The sequence below is a fragment of the Eptatretus burgeri genome, chromosome 13, assembly GCF_056783735.1.
Source record: "Eptatretus burgeri isolate ZD-2024b chromosome 13, Ebu_testis_v1, whole genome shotgun sequence".
NCBI lineage: Eukaryota > Metazoa > Chordata > Myxini > Myxiniformes > Myxinidae > Eptatretus > Eptatretus burgeri.
The window spans coordinates 6,613,775-6,630,486 of NC_140973.1; the positions used below are offsets into that span (position 1 = coordinate 6,613,775).

Sequence of the window (16,712 nt, forward strand, 5' to 3'; positions counted from 1 at the left end):
GAGCAAATTTCAAAAAAAATGGCTCGTGTTCTTCTAGATAATAGTCCGTAGTATCTGAATCACTAATAACATTTGATCTCTCTTGATAAATGAGGGAGGAGATACGATTTGAAATCGACGATTTTCGCAACTTTGACAGCCTCGTGACGTTGACCTCGACCTTGGACGACCTTGAAAGTTATATCGTTGTGCATGTCTCATCGACTTCTATCCATTCCACTATTGGTTATTTGTCTCCACTCGGTTTGATTGTGGACAGATGGACGGACGGGCGGACAGACTTCGAGACTGGCTTTATTAGGTCATCTCTACTGAGATGATAGAGATGACCTAAAAAGGAGTTTGTTTCCGGTTTCCTACCGACCTATTGCTTTAATATGCGACCCTACGATTTTTGTTGACAATTTGGACTCGGGCGCCGCCATGTTGAATCCCGCGTGTTACGTCAGTGAGACTTTCAAAATGGCGGCGCCCGAGGACTGCTTTGTGGATCGGTCTTTTCACGGTTAGTTTCACCTATTGTGGTGTAGTTAGGGAATTTTAGCAAATTGTATTGACCATCTGTGAAAAAATTGATTACCAAAAAATTTCTTCACCAATGTATTCATCTAAGTGTCTCATATGGAATAGGCAAAGCCGAGAAGCGAATGTAGTATTCTTCTTACATTCGCTTCTGACTTTACCTATAACTTGTTGACAACTGCATACGCAATTTCTGGTTACTTCGGCCTGGACTCGGGATCAGCGATCAAATAACGTAAATCACAATTAAAAATTCTTTTTTGATGATGCGGGAGATATCTTTAATATGGAATAGGCAAAGCCTCGAAGCAGACGTAGAATTCTTCTTACATATATCAAATTAGTCTTTTTGCTATGAAAAAATAAATATTACCTCAACATTACCTTCACAACAACAACAACACCGCCGAGAACAGGATCTCATCTGAAAAATAAATATTACCTCAACATTACCGTCACAACGACAACTACACCGCCTAGAACAGGATCTCATCGAAAAAAATAAATATTACCTCAACATTACCTTCACAATGACTACACCGCCGAGAACAGGATCTCATCTAAAAAAATAAATACTACCTCAACATTACCTTCACAACAACAACTACACCGCCTAGAACAGGATCTCATCTAAAAAAAAATAAATATTACTTCAACATTACCTTCACAACGACGACACCACCGAGAACAGGATGTCATCTAAAAAAATAAATATTACCTCAACATGACCTTCACAACGACAACTACATCGCCTAGAACAGGATCTCATCTAAAAAAATACATATTACCTCAACATTACCTTCACAACGACAACTACACTGCCTAGAACAGGATCTCATCTGAAAAAATAAATATTACCTCAACATTACCTTCACAACGACAACTACACCGCCTAGAACAGGATCTCATCTGAAAAAAAAATTTCCTCAACATTACCTTCACAACGACAACTACACCGCCTTGAGCAGGATCTGATCTAAAAAAATAAATATTACCTCAACATTACCTTCACAACGACAACTACACCGCCTAGAACAGGATCTCATCTAAAAAAATAAATATTACCTCAACATTACCTTCACAACAACAACTGCACCGCCTAGAACAGGATCTCATCTGAAAAAATAAATATTACCTCAACATTACCTTCACAATGACTACACCGCCTAGAACAGGATCTCATGTAAAAAAATAAATATTACCTCAACATTACCTTCACAACAACAACTCCACCGCCTAGAACAGGATCTCATCTGAAAAAATAAATATTACCTCAACATTACCTTCAAAACAACAACAACTACACCGCCTAGAACAGGATCTCATCTGAAAAAATAAATATTACCTCAATATTGCCTTCACAACGACAACTACACTGCCTAGAACAGGATCTCATCTAAAAAAATAAATATTACCTCAACATTACCTTCACAACAACAACTCCACCGCCTAGAACAGGATCTCATCTGAAAAAATAAATATTACCTCAACATTACCTTCACAACAACAACTACACCGCCTAGAACAGGATCTCATCTGAAAAAATAAATATTACCTCAACATTACCTTCACAACGACAACTACACCGCCTAGAACAGGATCTCATCTAAAAAAATTAATATTACCTCAACATTACCTTCACAACAACAACTGCACCACCTAGAACAGGATCTCATCTGAAAAAATAAATATTACCTCAACATTAGGCCAAAAAAAAAAAAATGTTGCATTGGTGTAACGGGTCACTGAAAAATAGGGTAGGTCGGTCGGGATCTTTTTTTTTATTTTTATTTTTTTCCTAATAAATCCCTCCCAAAATCTCCCCCGGCTCGAGTACCACCCTTTTTGTCGGCGGGTTCTGTCCGAAACACTTCCGGGTTTTTGCGATCGCGATCGCAATCAACAAGATACTTGAAAACGATAGCAAAACAACAAAAATAGCAATAAAATAGGGTCGGCAAAATTTTTTGATAGCAAAAAAACAAAACAAAAAAAAACGTAGGGTCGGCGGAATTTTTAGGGTCGGGCGGGTTACGCCAATGCAACATTTTTTTTTTTGGCCTTACCTTCACAACGACAACTACACCGCCTAGAAAAGGATCTCATGTAAAAAAATAAATATTACCTCAACATCACCTTCACAACAACAACTACACTGCCTAGAACAGGATCTCATCTAAAAAAATTAATTCTAGAAATGAACGTAGTATTCTTCTTACATTTGCTTCTGACTTTACCTACAACTTGTTCACAACTGTTCCGCAATTTCCGGTTACTTCGGCTTGGATTCGGAATCAGCGATCAAATAATCTCTTCTTCTTCTTCTTTCGGCTGCTCCCGTTAGGGGTCGCCACAGCGGATCATCCGTATGATCCGCATAGTGATTTGGCACATGTTTTATGCCGGATGCCCTTCCTGACGCAACCCTGGTCACCTCTTACGACACAGGGATATGGTACACCTATTTTAACCGGGGTATACACCGGCCCAGTATACTGGTACTCATTTCGCCGACCTCGGAAGGATGACAGGCTGAGTCAACCCCCTGGTGTGTATTAATTCAGTGGCCCAACGGGGCTTGAACTCAGGACCTCTTGGATCCCAAGCCGCTGCCCTAACCACTGCGCCAACACCAGGCTCTTATGTGTGTGTGTGTGTGTGTGTGTGTGTGTGTGTGTGTGTGTGTGTGTGTGTGTGTGTGTGTGTGTGTGTGTGTGTGTATGTATATATATATATATATGTATATATATATATATATATATATATATATATATATATGTATATATGTATATATATATATATATGTATATATATATATATATATATATGTATATATATATATATATATGTATATATGTATATATATATATATGTTTCGGCACGCCCCTTTCTTTGTTCCACCATCAGATTTTTGTTACTGCATGAAATGAAACAGGATTTGGCACATATACTAATGATATTATTGTCTTCCTTAAGAGGCCCCTCAAAATTCGTTTTGATGCATTTTCACAAACTCCAACGGATTCCATTCAAATTCGGTACCATTATGGCTTTTGGTCCAACTTAGGTCAATGGCTAGACATTTTTTCCAGAACACTTCCGATATTCGAAAAAAAAAATCGATAAATCGATATCCCTTATGGGATTTTCCATTCAAATCCACTCAAGTTTAAGGCCTACGGGGGACGCAAATTTCCACTTTGCCCCGGGCGCTGTTTACCTCCGCTACGCCAAGCTGTTAGGGTTAGGGTTAGGGTTTGGGTTAGTGTTAGGATTAGCTACCCTAACCCTAACAGCTAACCCTAACCCTAACCCTAACCGCTATTCAGGAAATTTGCAAGAAAGCCCGGGCAACACCGGGCTTTATTGCTAGCCCGAGCAACGCTGGGCATTACTACATATATATGTATATATATATATATATATATATATATATATATATATATATATATATATATATATATATATATAGATATATATATTCAAACAATGCATATTTTCAACATGCATGCAGTTAAATATGAAGAGAAATTCAAGACAGAATAAAGTGCATTTTCGCAAGTCGAGTGCACCACCACCACCACCACCCTCATCACCAGCACACCACCCTCATCACCAGCACACCACCACCACATTACCACCACCATTACCACTCCACCACCACCAATAAACATTTTTAATCGAGTTATATGAATGTATTCATGGCAAAAAAAAGTCAAAAAAAAAATTCCCCACCTACCTACCCAATTTTTTTTGGCCATGCAATGGGAAACAAATGTTTTTTTTTTGTTTTTTTTGGCCTCAGCAGTCTAATTGGCTATTGGGAACAATCCTGGATGGGTCGCCACTCCGACACCGGATACCAGCAAGCTGGCACTCATTTTGCCGATCTCGGAAGGATGATAGGCAGTCAACCCCACCTGGTCTTAATTCAACAGCAAAACAGGATTTGAACTCAGGATCCTGGAATCCCCAGCCCACCACCCTCGCCATAAAACCAACAACAGGCATATGGAGATGTTCACAAACAATTGTATAAACATCTGCGTGTGACGGATTTTAAAAATTTGGCTCGTTAATTTAGAAAACACGTTAATAAGGCAAACGGCTCGGGAATCGGGTGTTATTTTGCAACAACTCGCTCAGAATGATGGAGCACAAACCATTCCCTCAGAATGATGAAGCACAAACAACTCCTTCAGAATGACGTAGCGTGAACTACTCTCAGGATGATGCAGCAGGAACCACTCGCTCAGGAAGCCGGAGCACAAACAACTCGCTCAGGATGATGGAGCACGAAACTCGCTCAGAATGACGGCACACGAACGACTCGCTTAGGATGACGAAGCACTAACTAATCGCTCAGGATAACAAGGCACGAACAACTCGCTCAGGATGATGGAGCATGAACGAATCGCTCAGGATGATGGAGCATGAACCATTCACTCAGGATGAAAGAGCACGAACCATTCACTCAGGACGACAGATCATGAACCACTCACTCAGAATGATGGAGCACGAACGACTCGCTTAGGATGACTGAACGCGAACCACTCGCTCAGGATGACGAAGCACTAACTAATCGCTCAGGATAACAAGGCACGAACGACTCGCTCAGGATAACAGAGCACGAACCATTCACTCAGGATGACAGATCATGAATCACTCACTCAGAATGATGGAGCACGAACCACTCGCTCAGGATGCCAGAGCACGAACCATTCGCTCAGAATGATGGAGCACGAACCACTCGCTCAGAATGAGGGAGCACGTACCACTTGTTCAAAATGATGGAGCATGAATGACTCGCTCAGGATGATGGGCCGAAGGATTCGCTCAGGATGACGAAGCACGAATGACTCGCTCAGGCTGATGGAGCACTAACGACTCGCCCAGGATGACGGAGCATGAATAACTCGATCAGGATGACGGAGCATGAAATACTCGCTCTGAATGACGGAGCACGAACCACTCGTACAGAATGACAGAGCACGAACCACTCGCCAAGAATGTTGGAGCATGAACAACCCGCTCAGGATGACAGGGAAAAAACCACTCGTTCAGAATGACGGAGCATGAACAACCCGCTCAGGCTGACAAAGCTTGAACGATTCACTCTGGATGACAGAACACGAACCAATTGCTCAGGGTGCCAGAGCATGAATCACTCACTCGGGATGACGGAGCACGAACGACTCACCCAGGATGATTGAGCACGAACAACTCGATCAGGATCACGGAGCACGAACCATTTGCTCTGAATGACATTGTATGGCAAAATCATCCGCAGTGAGTGAGCAATTCACTCAGGATGACGTAGCATGGTAGTTGTTGTTATTGTTGTTTTTGTTGTTGCATTAAATCCATGTTGGAGCAAAAACGTGTTATCAGAATATGCTCTACCTTGTAGCATCTGCCGATTGTACACCCCGATCGGGACAGGAACTGTACCGCCGTACACTGTAGGGTGCTCAGCAAGTGGCTTAAGCACTCAAACAAGCATGGTTGTAAATGGTGGATGAAGAACGGCTGGCCAGGCTGTGGCAGCACACCACATAGGATCCCTTAAACCAGTGGGCCCCAACCTTTTGATCCCACGGGCCACATTCACTACTCCCAAGGATGTTGGGAGCCACAAAAAAATTGATGCATTTTATTGAGAAACTTGATACTGTCACACAGCGTTTATGTTGAGAAATCGATACAACGTTTGGGGTTTATTGGAGTAGTTTTTTTTTAATTAATATATTTTATATGTATTCGATCGATCGATCGATTGTTCACGCACTGCAATTCTGAACAAATTTCCTTCAGGGTGTAATTAATTTTAAATACTGCCGCAAGATAAAATCAAATTGATTTGATTCCTCCCAGCGGTAAGCGGCAGTGGCTGGCAGCGGCATTGTGCAAGGCTTGTCAGATCACGGCGCCGGCCAGCAGTGGCTGGCAGTGGCATTGTGTAAACCCCTTTAAAATTGCTACATGGAAATGTGTTTTGATTTGAAAGTCCTCACGGGCCGCAGGAAAGGGCTCCGCAGGCCGCATGCGGCCTTCGGGCCGCACGTTGGGGACCAATGCCTTAAACTGTAAAAGCCGGTCTTCACCGCCCGGAGCAGTTAATGAAATTAAATGAATTTGTTCAAATCATGACTTCTCCACAAAAGAGTTGCTGTTTAATGTAACTAGTACGTGCCCGTAAAAAAAAAAAAAAATAATAATAATTAAAAATAAATAAATAAATAAATAAACCACACAGGCCGTTTCTTCGCTCTCACGTGCCGGTACGTGCGTGACCCGGAAGTTCGATATTATTCGCAGTTATGATTATTCGCAATTTATTTATAATACCCAATTATTCAATCAGCGCCAACGTATTTTACCTTTTCGCAATGTCGTGGCAAGGAAAAACAAAAAGAGAAGAGAGAGAAAAAATTTACTTCCTGGTTCGGAGCATACCAGCACTCTGATGTTCCCGAAATTTATACACCGTCTAATATGAAAACGATCATAACTTGGGCCATTGTGTTTATCTATAAATGCGCATAAGAAATCGAGAAATTATGAGAATACACGAAGTCATCACTCTCCGGAAGCCCGTACGTTGTAACCCGTAATGGGGAACGCGGCTGAGCTTCCCTTCCCCATCGGCCACGCCATTGCAACAACGTGTCTTGTCATTGGTTTGGTAAATAAATGGCCATAACTTGGGAAGCACTTGTCCGATTAATATCAAACCTTGAAAAGGCACATCCTCAGGTCCCCAGCAATATACCTGGCAAGTTTCAATTAGATCGGACCAGCGGTTGTCGAGAAACAGCGGTCACACACACACACACACACACACACACACACACACACACACACACACACACACACACACACACACACACACACACACACACACACACACACACTGCTGGAATTATAGCTAGATAGATGACGATGGAGCATGAATCCTGAAGACAACACAAAGTTTAATTCAGCATGAAATAAATATTGCAGATAATCCACCACGTTGCCTGCTCGTCTGTGCATGCATCACGTGGTACATCCGCTCGTCCACGCAAACGTTATAACATTATTTTAATATGTCCACTTTTCACCAGATTTGCTTTGATTCCCTGTAGAGCAACTCGTTGAACCTCTAAAATACAGACACAGATCTGGCAGACACTATGGATAAGCAGTCCCTCGAGGAGACAGGGTGCGAGGTCAAGCAGTGAATGGATTAAATCATATGGTGTCCCTTTAAGGTTCATCTGGGTTATTTGAGATTTAATGCATTTACCTTATGAAAAAAGGCATTTTTAGTTGGACTTTCACACAACTTGTTGCAGTCGAGTCTGAATCCGTCAGCAAAGATTTTTAAAAATGGAAATAGAAACCAAATCAGAGTTAAGCAAGGCCATGAGGCTGCCGAGAACATTCGAGAAGCCTCACATTCCCCATACAAAATCTCTTTACGACATAAATTAATTAAATGTCAACGGATTTTCACGGAAATTGGATTAGTGGAGTCTGAACCTACATTAGCATATTCCAAAAGTGAAAACAGAAATCGAATAAAACGCAAGATAAAGTCATGAAGCTGCTTGGAAGCACATGGAAGCTCCTCAGCTTGCATTGCTTTATATTGTTGCGGTTGTGGAAACGGCATGCCTCCAAGGCAATGGCATCCATCATACAGTGATCCCCAGACAGTTATTTCATTAACATACCTGCAGTTAGACCTTTCCCTAGTGTCTAATGGGTCAAACGGGACGAAGTGCGTTGCGTAGATCTCATAGTTAGGTCTGATTATATCTCTATCTTCATTCCTATTCATTTTCTGTTATTCCTGAAATAAATCAAAGCAGGCACAGCACCCAGACAGCCACCTGTAAAAACCGCAGCCACACCCTTCACTTTAAGAATGTGTCTTCGTGAAGGCCAGCAAAAGCCTCAACCACACGACGGATGATGGAAAAATCCTCTGCTGCAAGAATATGGTGTCAAAGGGAATCGTGGAAGCAAACAATAAAAGCCCAACGCCATACAGGACGCACGTGGCACGTTCTTTTTAACCCATTTCTACATCTAATAATTATATCCAATCCTTTCTTTCAATCCATGACACAGATCAGAGCTGGCACCACGCAGACAGCTGCCTGTGAAGATTGTGGTGTACTGGCATGTGGGGGCAGGGCACAATGCGGGGAGCGTTGTGGAGGAGTGGAGGAGTGGTTTTGGTGGTCACGTGTCTGCAGGGGATATAGGTGTCTGCGCCGCCTGAGGCGTCGGTGTGTAGTCTGTAGTAGGGTGCATTCGAGTACGTAATAAAGCGGAGCTACGGGCATCGTACGCTCACACTCCCGCTCATGGCAATAAAGCAGGGTTGTGCTGTTCCCTCGCTCGTGTCTGCCTTAGCGCACCTCTACCACGACATAACAGTTGGCGACGAGTCTGTTTCGGATCGGCGTGTGCAAAGTGCCTGGGTTGCGTCAGTATTGACTTGGAGTCTTTGGCCGGGGCGATTGGATCGCTGAAGCGAGAAACTCAGCGCAACTCGCGCGGTTCGAGTTCAGCACCGGGCGAGGGTCCCAGAGAAGCGCATCGCGAGTTTCGCGCGCCCGCGCACAGTCTTCCGTGCCAGGCGTCTCGCCGTCGCACGACGGCTCGGGATAGCGGAAGGTCGGGGCACGGCGCACGGATGAGTGCCTGTCTTCGTCGGAGACGACTTCAAATTGTTTTCTGAACAATTGGGGTGCTATTTCCACGCGAATGATGTAGACGATGAAAGCAAACGCAAATCGATTTTGCTCACCTCGCTATCAACGGAGCATTATCGGCTACTAAGTGATTTAGTAGCGCCGGATAAGCCCAGTGACGACGGGCTGTCGTTTCAAGACGTGGTAGGGAAGATGAAAGCCCACATGGCGCCAGAGAAGTCATTGCAGCTGGCTCGATACCAGTTCGATCATCTCGCCAAGGGTGCGGAGGAGCGCGGTGCAGATTTCGTGGCACGGGTGAAGCATTCGGCCGTGGCTTGCAAGTTCACGGTGGAGGAGCGTCCAGCTCGACTCAGAGTTCGTTTTATTTCTGCTTTGCAAGCCTCGGGAATGGTTTCTGCAATGCCACGGCTGAAGGACGAGGACATTAAGTTCAGCTCAGACGCGGCATCGGCTGTCGCACAAGCTCTGAGGAATGTCCGGGGTCTCGATGGTCGGTGCGCAGCAGATGATCAGGAGGTCAGCGCGATGTTCCAAGCGCGCATAACGGTCATGGATGGTGGTCTGAGAAGCGTCCCCTACGTCCTGGGTCGAGACCTACTGCCGGTACGGTGTTTTGTGCATGGCGTACACTTTTACGCGCCGGGATGAGTCTTGCAGCCTGGGCATAGCGATCCCGGCGACCCGGAGCAGGAGATGCTGCCGATGTTGAACCTGTTTTCAATTGGTCCGAAGGTGACAAGACCAATGACAGTGGAGGTCGAGATGATCGGGGCACTGATTGTGTTTCGAGTTGAGTCCGCTCGTGCTACCCTCGCATTGCACATGTATACCGGTGAAGCGCTACCGGCGTTTGGCAGGGCACACGTCTTCGTCGCCCATCAGGGTCAGCGGGTTGCGCTCTCGCGGTTCGTGGTGCGAGGGGAGGGCTCGCGGTTCCTGTTTCGGAGTTCGTACCTCCAGGTGCACCTGTGCCTCCTTCGAGACCCGAGGGCGAGGTTCTGGCGGCAGGAGCCGCGACGATGCAACATGGGCTGCCGTTCATTGCTTTCGACGACGATGTTGGACGGGGCTGGAGCAACGGGAGCCATGCCAGCGGTGACGGGCTCTCGCGCACCCGCTACGTTAATGGTACAGTGCACACACGTGTCGTTCAGGCGATTTCAGCGGGGGATTGGAGCGAGCCGATCGCGTTCAAGAAGTTCGCGGAACGCGACCATCGATGACAAGCAAGTCATCGCAACGTCGCGATGACAACCAAGAGGCGTACACACGATGTGATTCAGGGGTTGCTAATTGTTGCGTATTTGGTTCTCGCTGCACGAGTGATGCAATTTAGCATTGTTAAAATAAATGCCGACAGTTCGCGTTTGAGCATAATATGTTTGGCTGGGATCAATCAATGGGATGTCCGATATGATCGATGTGATGTGAAGAGCTTGGTGGCGATCGTGGCGAATAAAGAGGTCTTGCCGATCTCCAGCTGCGAGGGCAGCCCACGGTTCGCTACCCTGTCATGTGTGGGGATTATGCTGGGAGGACGCGCTGTACGTGAGGGGAAGGTTGCATTGGAGCAGACAATGTTTTTGTTGTTGTATGACACTGATATGTCTCCAGGCTGCACTGACCGTCCGTGTGGACGTGCATGGTTTTCTCGTTTGGGTTGGATGCGCGGTTTTGGTGTGGGACTCAGAGATCGGCTCAGAGCCGGGGCTGGTTCGCTGTTTAGCGTTACCCCCACCCCTGGTTTCGCCAAGGTCAGACGTGCCTGGCGCCCGGGAGCGCAAACCTCTGTTCTCGCCAAGGCCGTTCAGACGTGCGTTGAGATCTCGGCTGGATGTGATGCGTGGGTTTGTTATGGGGTTGATGGTGTGCCCAGTCGACAGCGCTGTTCAGCGTCACCGCCCATTCCTGATATGGCCAAGGTCAGACGAGCCTGGCGCCATGCAGCACAAACCTCTAGTCTCGCCAAGGTCGGCCGCGCTGGCGCTGCGGGGCTTCCAGGCTCGGAATGTTTATCTGATTTGGTTCTGTCTGCGGGAGATGTGCTGCCTTGTCGACCGGGGGCATTTGATGGTGCCGGGGGAGGTTCGCTCGGGAGGTCATCGCAACCTCGCCGGAGCCGCCTCGGGGCGCTTCTGCTGCATAGTGATGCTGTGCTTCCCAACTTGCTTCTTGATATCTTTAACGCGGTCAGGGTTTTGTGGGAGTTAGAAGGCTGAGTTATGGGCCGGATTACACCAGCGGCATTAGGGTTACGGGTGGCAGATGAAGCACGGTTCCTTTTGTGCCGTCTTGTCTGGGTTTAGGTTCGCGGCCGCCTGATTAATGCCATTTTTGGCTCTGGTTGCTTTCTGTGTGGTGGTGCCTCTGCTTTTTGATTATTATCGTTTTTGTGCCTCTTTGTTTTATGTCATGGTATTCTGTGCCGATTATGCTTATCATTATGATGGTCATTTTATAATCATATTTTTAGGAGGGAGGAGTGTGGTGTACTGGCATGCGGGGGCAGGGCACAATGCGGGGAGCGTTGTGGAGGCGTGGAGGAGTGGTTTTGGTGGTCACGTGTCTGCAGGGGATATAGGTGTCCGCGCCGCCTGAGGGGTCAGTGTGTAGTCTGTAGTAGGGTGCATTCGAGTACGTAATAAAGCGGAGCTACGGGCATCGTACGCTCACACTCCCGCTCGTGGCAATAAAGCAGGGTTGTGCTGTTCCCTCGCTCGTGTCTGCCTTAGCGCACCTCTACCACGACATAACAAAGATTACCACTCTGATAGATAACCGCATGCACAATGGAGGACCCGCACGCAGCCCCGTGATAAGTTATCATCGTACAGTACTGGACATGAATAGCGCACCTCTTCATTCGGCACTGCATGCTGATTACAATGGCATTTTATCATCGCACAGAACGGGGCACGAATAGCACACATCTTCATTTGGGTCTGCATGCTGATTACAATGGCATCATACCATCGCATTGTATGGGACGCGCATAGTGCACATCTTTGTTCGGGTCTACATGCTGGTTCACAACGGTGTCTTACTTCGATTCTCGCTCGCCATCACGGCCACCAATGTCTCCCGCAGATGGCAGACATCCTCCCGCACCTCCGCCTCGATGCAGCTACCAGCAAGTAGAGGCATGCTGTACGGCTCGGATCGCTCGGGCCGCATGGCACACGGACGGGACAAGCACATTGATCGGCACCAACCGCAGTGCGCCAGGGGTGCCCGGGAGGGCATGCAGGACCGGCGCAGCCCTCAGCCAGTCGCCGGAGCACAGCCCCGGAGTTGGGTGCAAGGCGATTCATATCGCAGGGTTCGGAGCAAGATGATTCCAGAGCCTGGCGAGGTCTCGCCAGATGCACCAATGAAGCCGCTTCCGGCCATGGTGGCCGGGCCGTGTGGTGGCCGGGGCCCAATGGGAGCACCCGATTCGGGTGATGCATCGCTTCGGGGCAGTGCCCCGCCCTGCACCGCAGGGCCTATAAATGACGGATTGCGAAGCCGTCCGTAGTGGAGTCGTGGTCATCCTAATCCTTTTTTTTTCTCTGGCATTGGATCGGTCTCTGCGTACGCATGCTGCTGCTACTCCTCCCACTCACTCTCAACTCCACATACTCGCCGCTGGCTCCACCCACCCACCTGATCATGTCTGCCACGCCGCCCACTTGTTCTCGACTCCTCCTTCTCCACCCACTCGCCGCTGGCTCCACCTAAAGTCCCTCCCTCATGCCTGACGGTTGCACCCATTCTTCGGATCAGTGCAGGCGCTTTGCCGGCACCATAGCCAAGCAGGAGACGACGCACCAACTATCAAGGAGGGATCGTTCAGTGGAGCATCCCCCCAAAACGCACTGGGTGGCATGGACAGTCATTTGTGCAAGGTATTACGAGACCATTGGCCTCGTCTCCTCTCTTTTCTTCTCGTTATCTCTCTTCATCGGGGTGTGTGCGTGTGTGTGTGTGTGTGTGTCATGGCACCTGTCCTCGCTTCAGTTAAGATTGCAGAATAATTATATCGGGATAGGTCTGCTTTAGCAAGTTGCTTGTTTTTTTGATGCACCACACATTTCTTTCTATCCCTGCCGACACACAACAAAAAACTATGTTCACTGTGCCACATATTTTTTTCTTGCCTGCCTGTTAATAAATGATTGTGTGGAAATGTTCCCAGCTCGTTTTTGTCATTTCTTTCATTGATCCAGCATGGTCCGTATCCTAGCCTAGCCGAGACTTTATTCCCAACGATCCGTTCTTTTAGCCAGTACATCCTTGGCAGTGTTGCTCGGCTGCATCTGACCCGGTAGGGTGACCCAGTTCAGACAAGGCGTACCGAGGGCGTGTCCCCCGGTAATGAGGTCATGTGATTATAATTAGGTAACCGATTTAGACGGAGGACCCTAAGTCACGTGGTTGAGTTCTTGGCGTTCACGGTCGATTAGGGACCCGCCGGATCACGGAGTTATCCGTGTGCGACGGCCTGAGATTCTAGAGTCTGGTGGGAACCCAAGATAGCTTCACCCCTTCGTGGCCTTCTCACCCGACCCCCGGCCGATACAATGTAAATCCTGTTAATAAATGATTGTGTAGACACACCGATACAATAAATCCACAATACAACGTAAAACCATTTTACAAAACCCCATTTTCAGAAACCTTGCTGCAATCGAGTGTTAAGTTACCTTAGCGACTGTGAAAAAGTCAAAACAGAAATTGAATTAAAGTTCAAATTTATGCGAGGCCACTCAAAGCAAAAACCAGCTACATTGTACATGCTTAAGAGAAAGCCCTTTCCCACATCGTAAAACACGATGGCCGAGGATCGCCTGATGAAGGATATAATTAAATAAAGCCGTTAATTATCTTCAAAAGGGGTGTTTTAATTAACCCAAACACCCAATTTTCACTCTTGCACTTCCTTTGAGTTCCCTTCGTTTGCATGCAAAGTTTCAGGCTGCTCGGTTTCATGGCTTTGGCGTTATGGAGGACACACATACGCGCACGCACACACACACACACACACAAACACACACACCTCATCCTTTTCACTCTCTTACCTGACCCAAGAAGTCCAATCAACACCACAAATGGTAACACAGACATCGTTTCACTTGTCCTCCGGGATCCTACAAGTGTATAGGAGGGTAAAAGGGGTCCAGATGGAATATTCGGAAATGAGAATCTGAGGAAAGGAGGAGTGAACCATGAAAATATTGAATAATGTTTTCACAAACAAGTTGTTAATATGTTCAGTTATTAGCAATAATACATGAAAATGACAACAATGCAAGCTTTTTACTCATACATAAACAAAACACCTGCCTGGGATTGAATTATTATTGTTCTCCTTTAACTTTACTTCGTTATCCTCACCAGAGGGTATTGAATTTGGGTCCGTTTTTCGTTTATTTATTTGTCTGTCTGTCCACATCGAACGTGCAAAACCTGGGCCACAAACACCACCTGGTGGTAGGTGAGTTTGGAAACATATCGCACACAACATTCAGGTCCTATAGATTAGTTATATCGGTAAGTATGTGTTTTATAGATACCTTCCTTTCCCTTGTCTCATGGGTAAACAAGCAGTCATAGACTGGTACTTACGAAATCGTCAACTGACCTCTGACCTTGTCTCATAAAAGCTGTCTCTTGAGAAGGTAGCGACGCAAACCGGAAGTTTCTACGATGATTCTGTACTAAACCATCAAAAATTGTAACGTCGACCGCAGCAAAAATCTCCATTTCTCCACGCAATTATTTAATATTATTTTATCAAAGTCACAAAACCGTAATAGTCGGCCATCCACCAACAATCTTTACATAATCAGATGGCTTAGCGAGTCAGGCATGCGACGATAACCTTCATTGGGATAAAAAATGACTTTTAAACACCATCCTTATCGAAAACACCGTCAGCGCGCACACGGAAAACCTTTACGTGACTCAACGCCGCCTCTGCTCGAGCGCGCTGCATCATGTGACGACCCGTGACGCGGCGAGTGAAATATTTTTTATACGATCTTAAAACGTCTCCAAAACATCCGATTTTTACCAGAATTTCGACAACCGAGTTTTAAGCGTCCGAAGCGATCGCAAAAAACCGAAGACAAAATTAAAATTGAAGTTAAAACGAACTCGTAACGTTGACTGAAGCAAAAATACGCCATTTCTCCACATGAATTTACGGAATTCTGTTTGACCTCACTGTGACCTTGACCTTTGACCGATTTTGACCAAAATCTAATCAGTGCTCGCCATCACCCTCCTGAATCACGTGGTGTAATTTCACATTGGTAGCTTCTTCTGTTCTCGAGTTATCGTGCCTTCAAACAAACACACAAACACACAAACAAGCAGTCATAGACTGGTACTTACGAAATCGTCAACTTGACCTCTCACCTTGTCTAATAAAAGCTGTCTCTAGAGAAGGTAGCGACGCAAACCAGAAGTTTCTACAATGATTCAGTACCAAACCATCAATAATCGTAACGCTGACCAAAGCAAAAAATCTCCATTTCTCAACGCAATTATTTAATATTATTTTATCAAAGTCACAAAACCGTAATATTCGGCCATGCACCAACAATCTTTACATAATCCGACGGCTCAGCGAGTCAGGCATGCGACGATAACCTTCATTGGGATAAAAAATGACTTTTAAACACCATATTTATCGAAAACACCGTCAGCGCGCACACGGAAAACCATACGTGACTCAACGACGCGTCTGCTCGAGCGCGCTGCACCACGTGACGAGCCGTGACGCGCGAGTGAAATATTTTCATACAATCTTAAAACGTCTCCAAAACATCCGATTTTTACCAGAATTTCGACAACCGAGTTTTGAGCGTCCAAAGCGATCGCAAAAACCGAAGACAAAATTTAAATTGAAGTTAAAACGAACTCGTAACGTCGAGCGAAGCGAAAATACTCCATTTCTCCACATGAATTTACGGAATTATGTTTGACCTCACTGTGACCTTGACCTTTGACCGATTTTGACCAAAATATAATCAACGCTAGCCAATACCCTCCTGAATCACGTGGTGTAAGTTGACATTGGTAGCTTCTTCCGTTCTCGAGTTATCGTGCCTACAAACAAACACACAAACACACAAACATACAAACAAACAAACAGAAACGGAAGTGATCAATATCCTTCCAAAATCTTTAGATTTCGAAAGTAATAAATCTCCATGCGCTGTGATTTATCTTTATAGTTAAGATTTCCCTTTATTGGAAAACATCATCTTCTGCACGACAACAGAAATGACCGTTGCGTTGCGGCAGTGCTGCAGAGAAGAGAACAGCCCCGGGATTCTCTGCGGACCAAGGGGGGAGGGGTCGGTCCGGCGGAGATGGATAAAAGGGGAGCCAGAAGCTGGTCAGAGGCAGAATCCTCGCGATCGAGAGACGACAAGCGACCTTCCTGGATAAGGGACCTTCCTCGACAAAAGAGAGTGGCGGAGAGAAAGA

The 16,712-nt window shown here is 46.1% G+C and overlaps 1 protein-coding gene across 1 annotated transcript in view; it reads right to left on the minus strand.

Moving 5' to 3' along the window:
- Positions 1-16,712, minus strand: part of LOC147013759 (three-finger toxin MALT0052C-like) — a 46,091-nt gene that overhangs the window by 14,933 nt on the left and 14,446 nt on the right. The window contains exon 3 of the mRNA XM_085850954.1: positions 14,294-14,362. Coding sequence (XP_085707080.1) covers positions 14,294-14,362 — 69 coding nt within the window. The remainder of the gene's footprint in view (positions 1-14,293; positions 14,363-16,712) is intronic.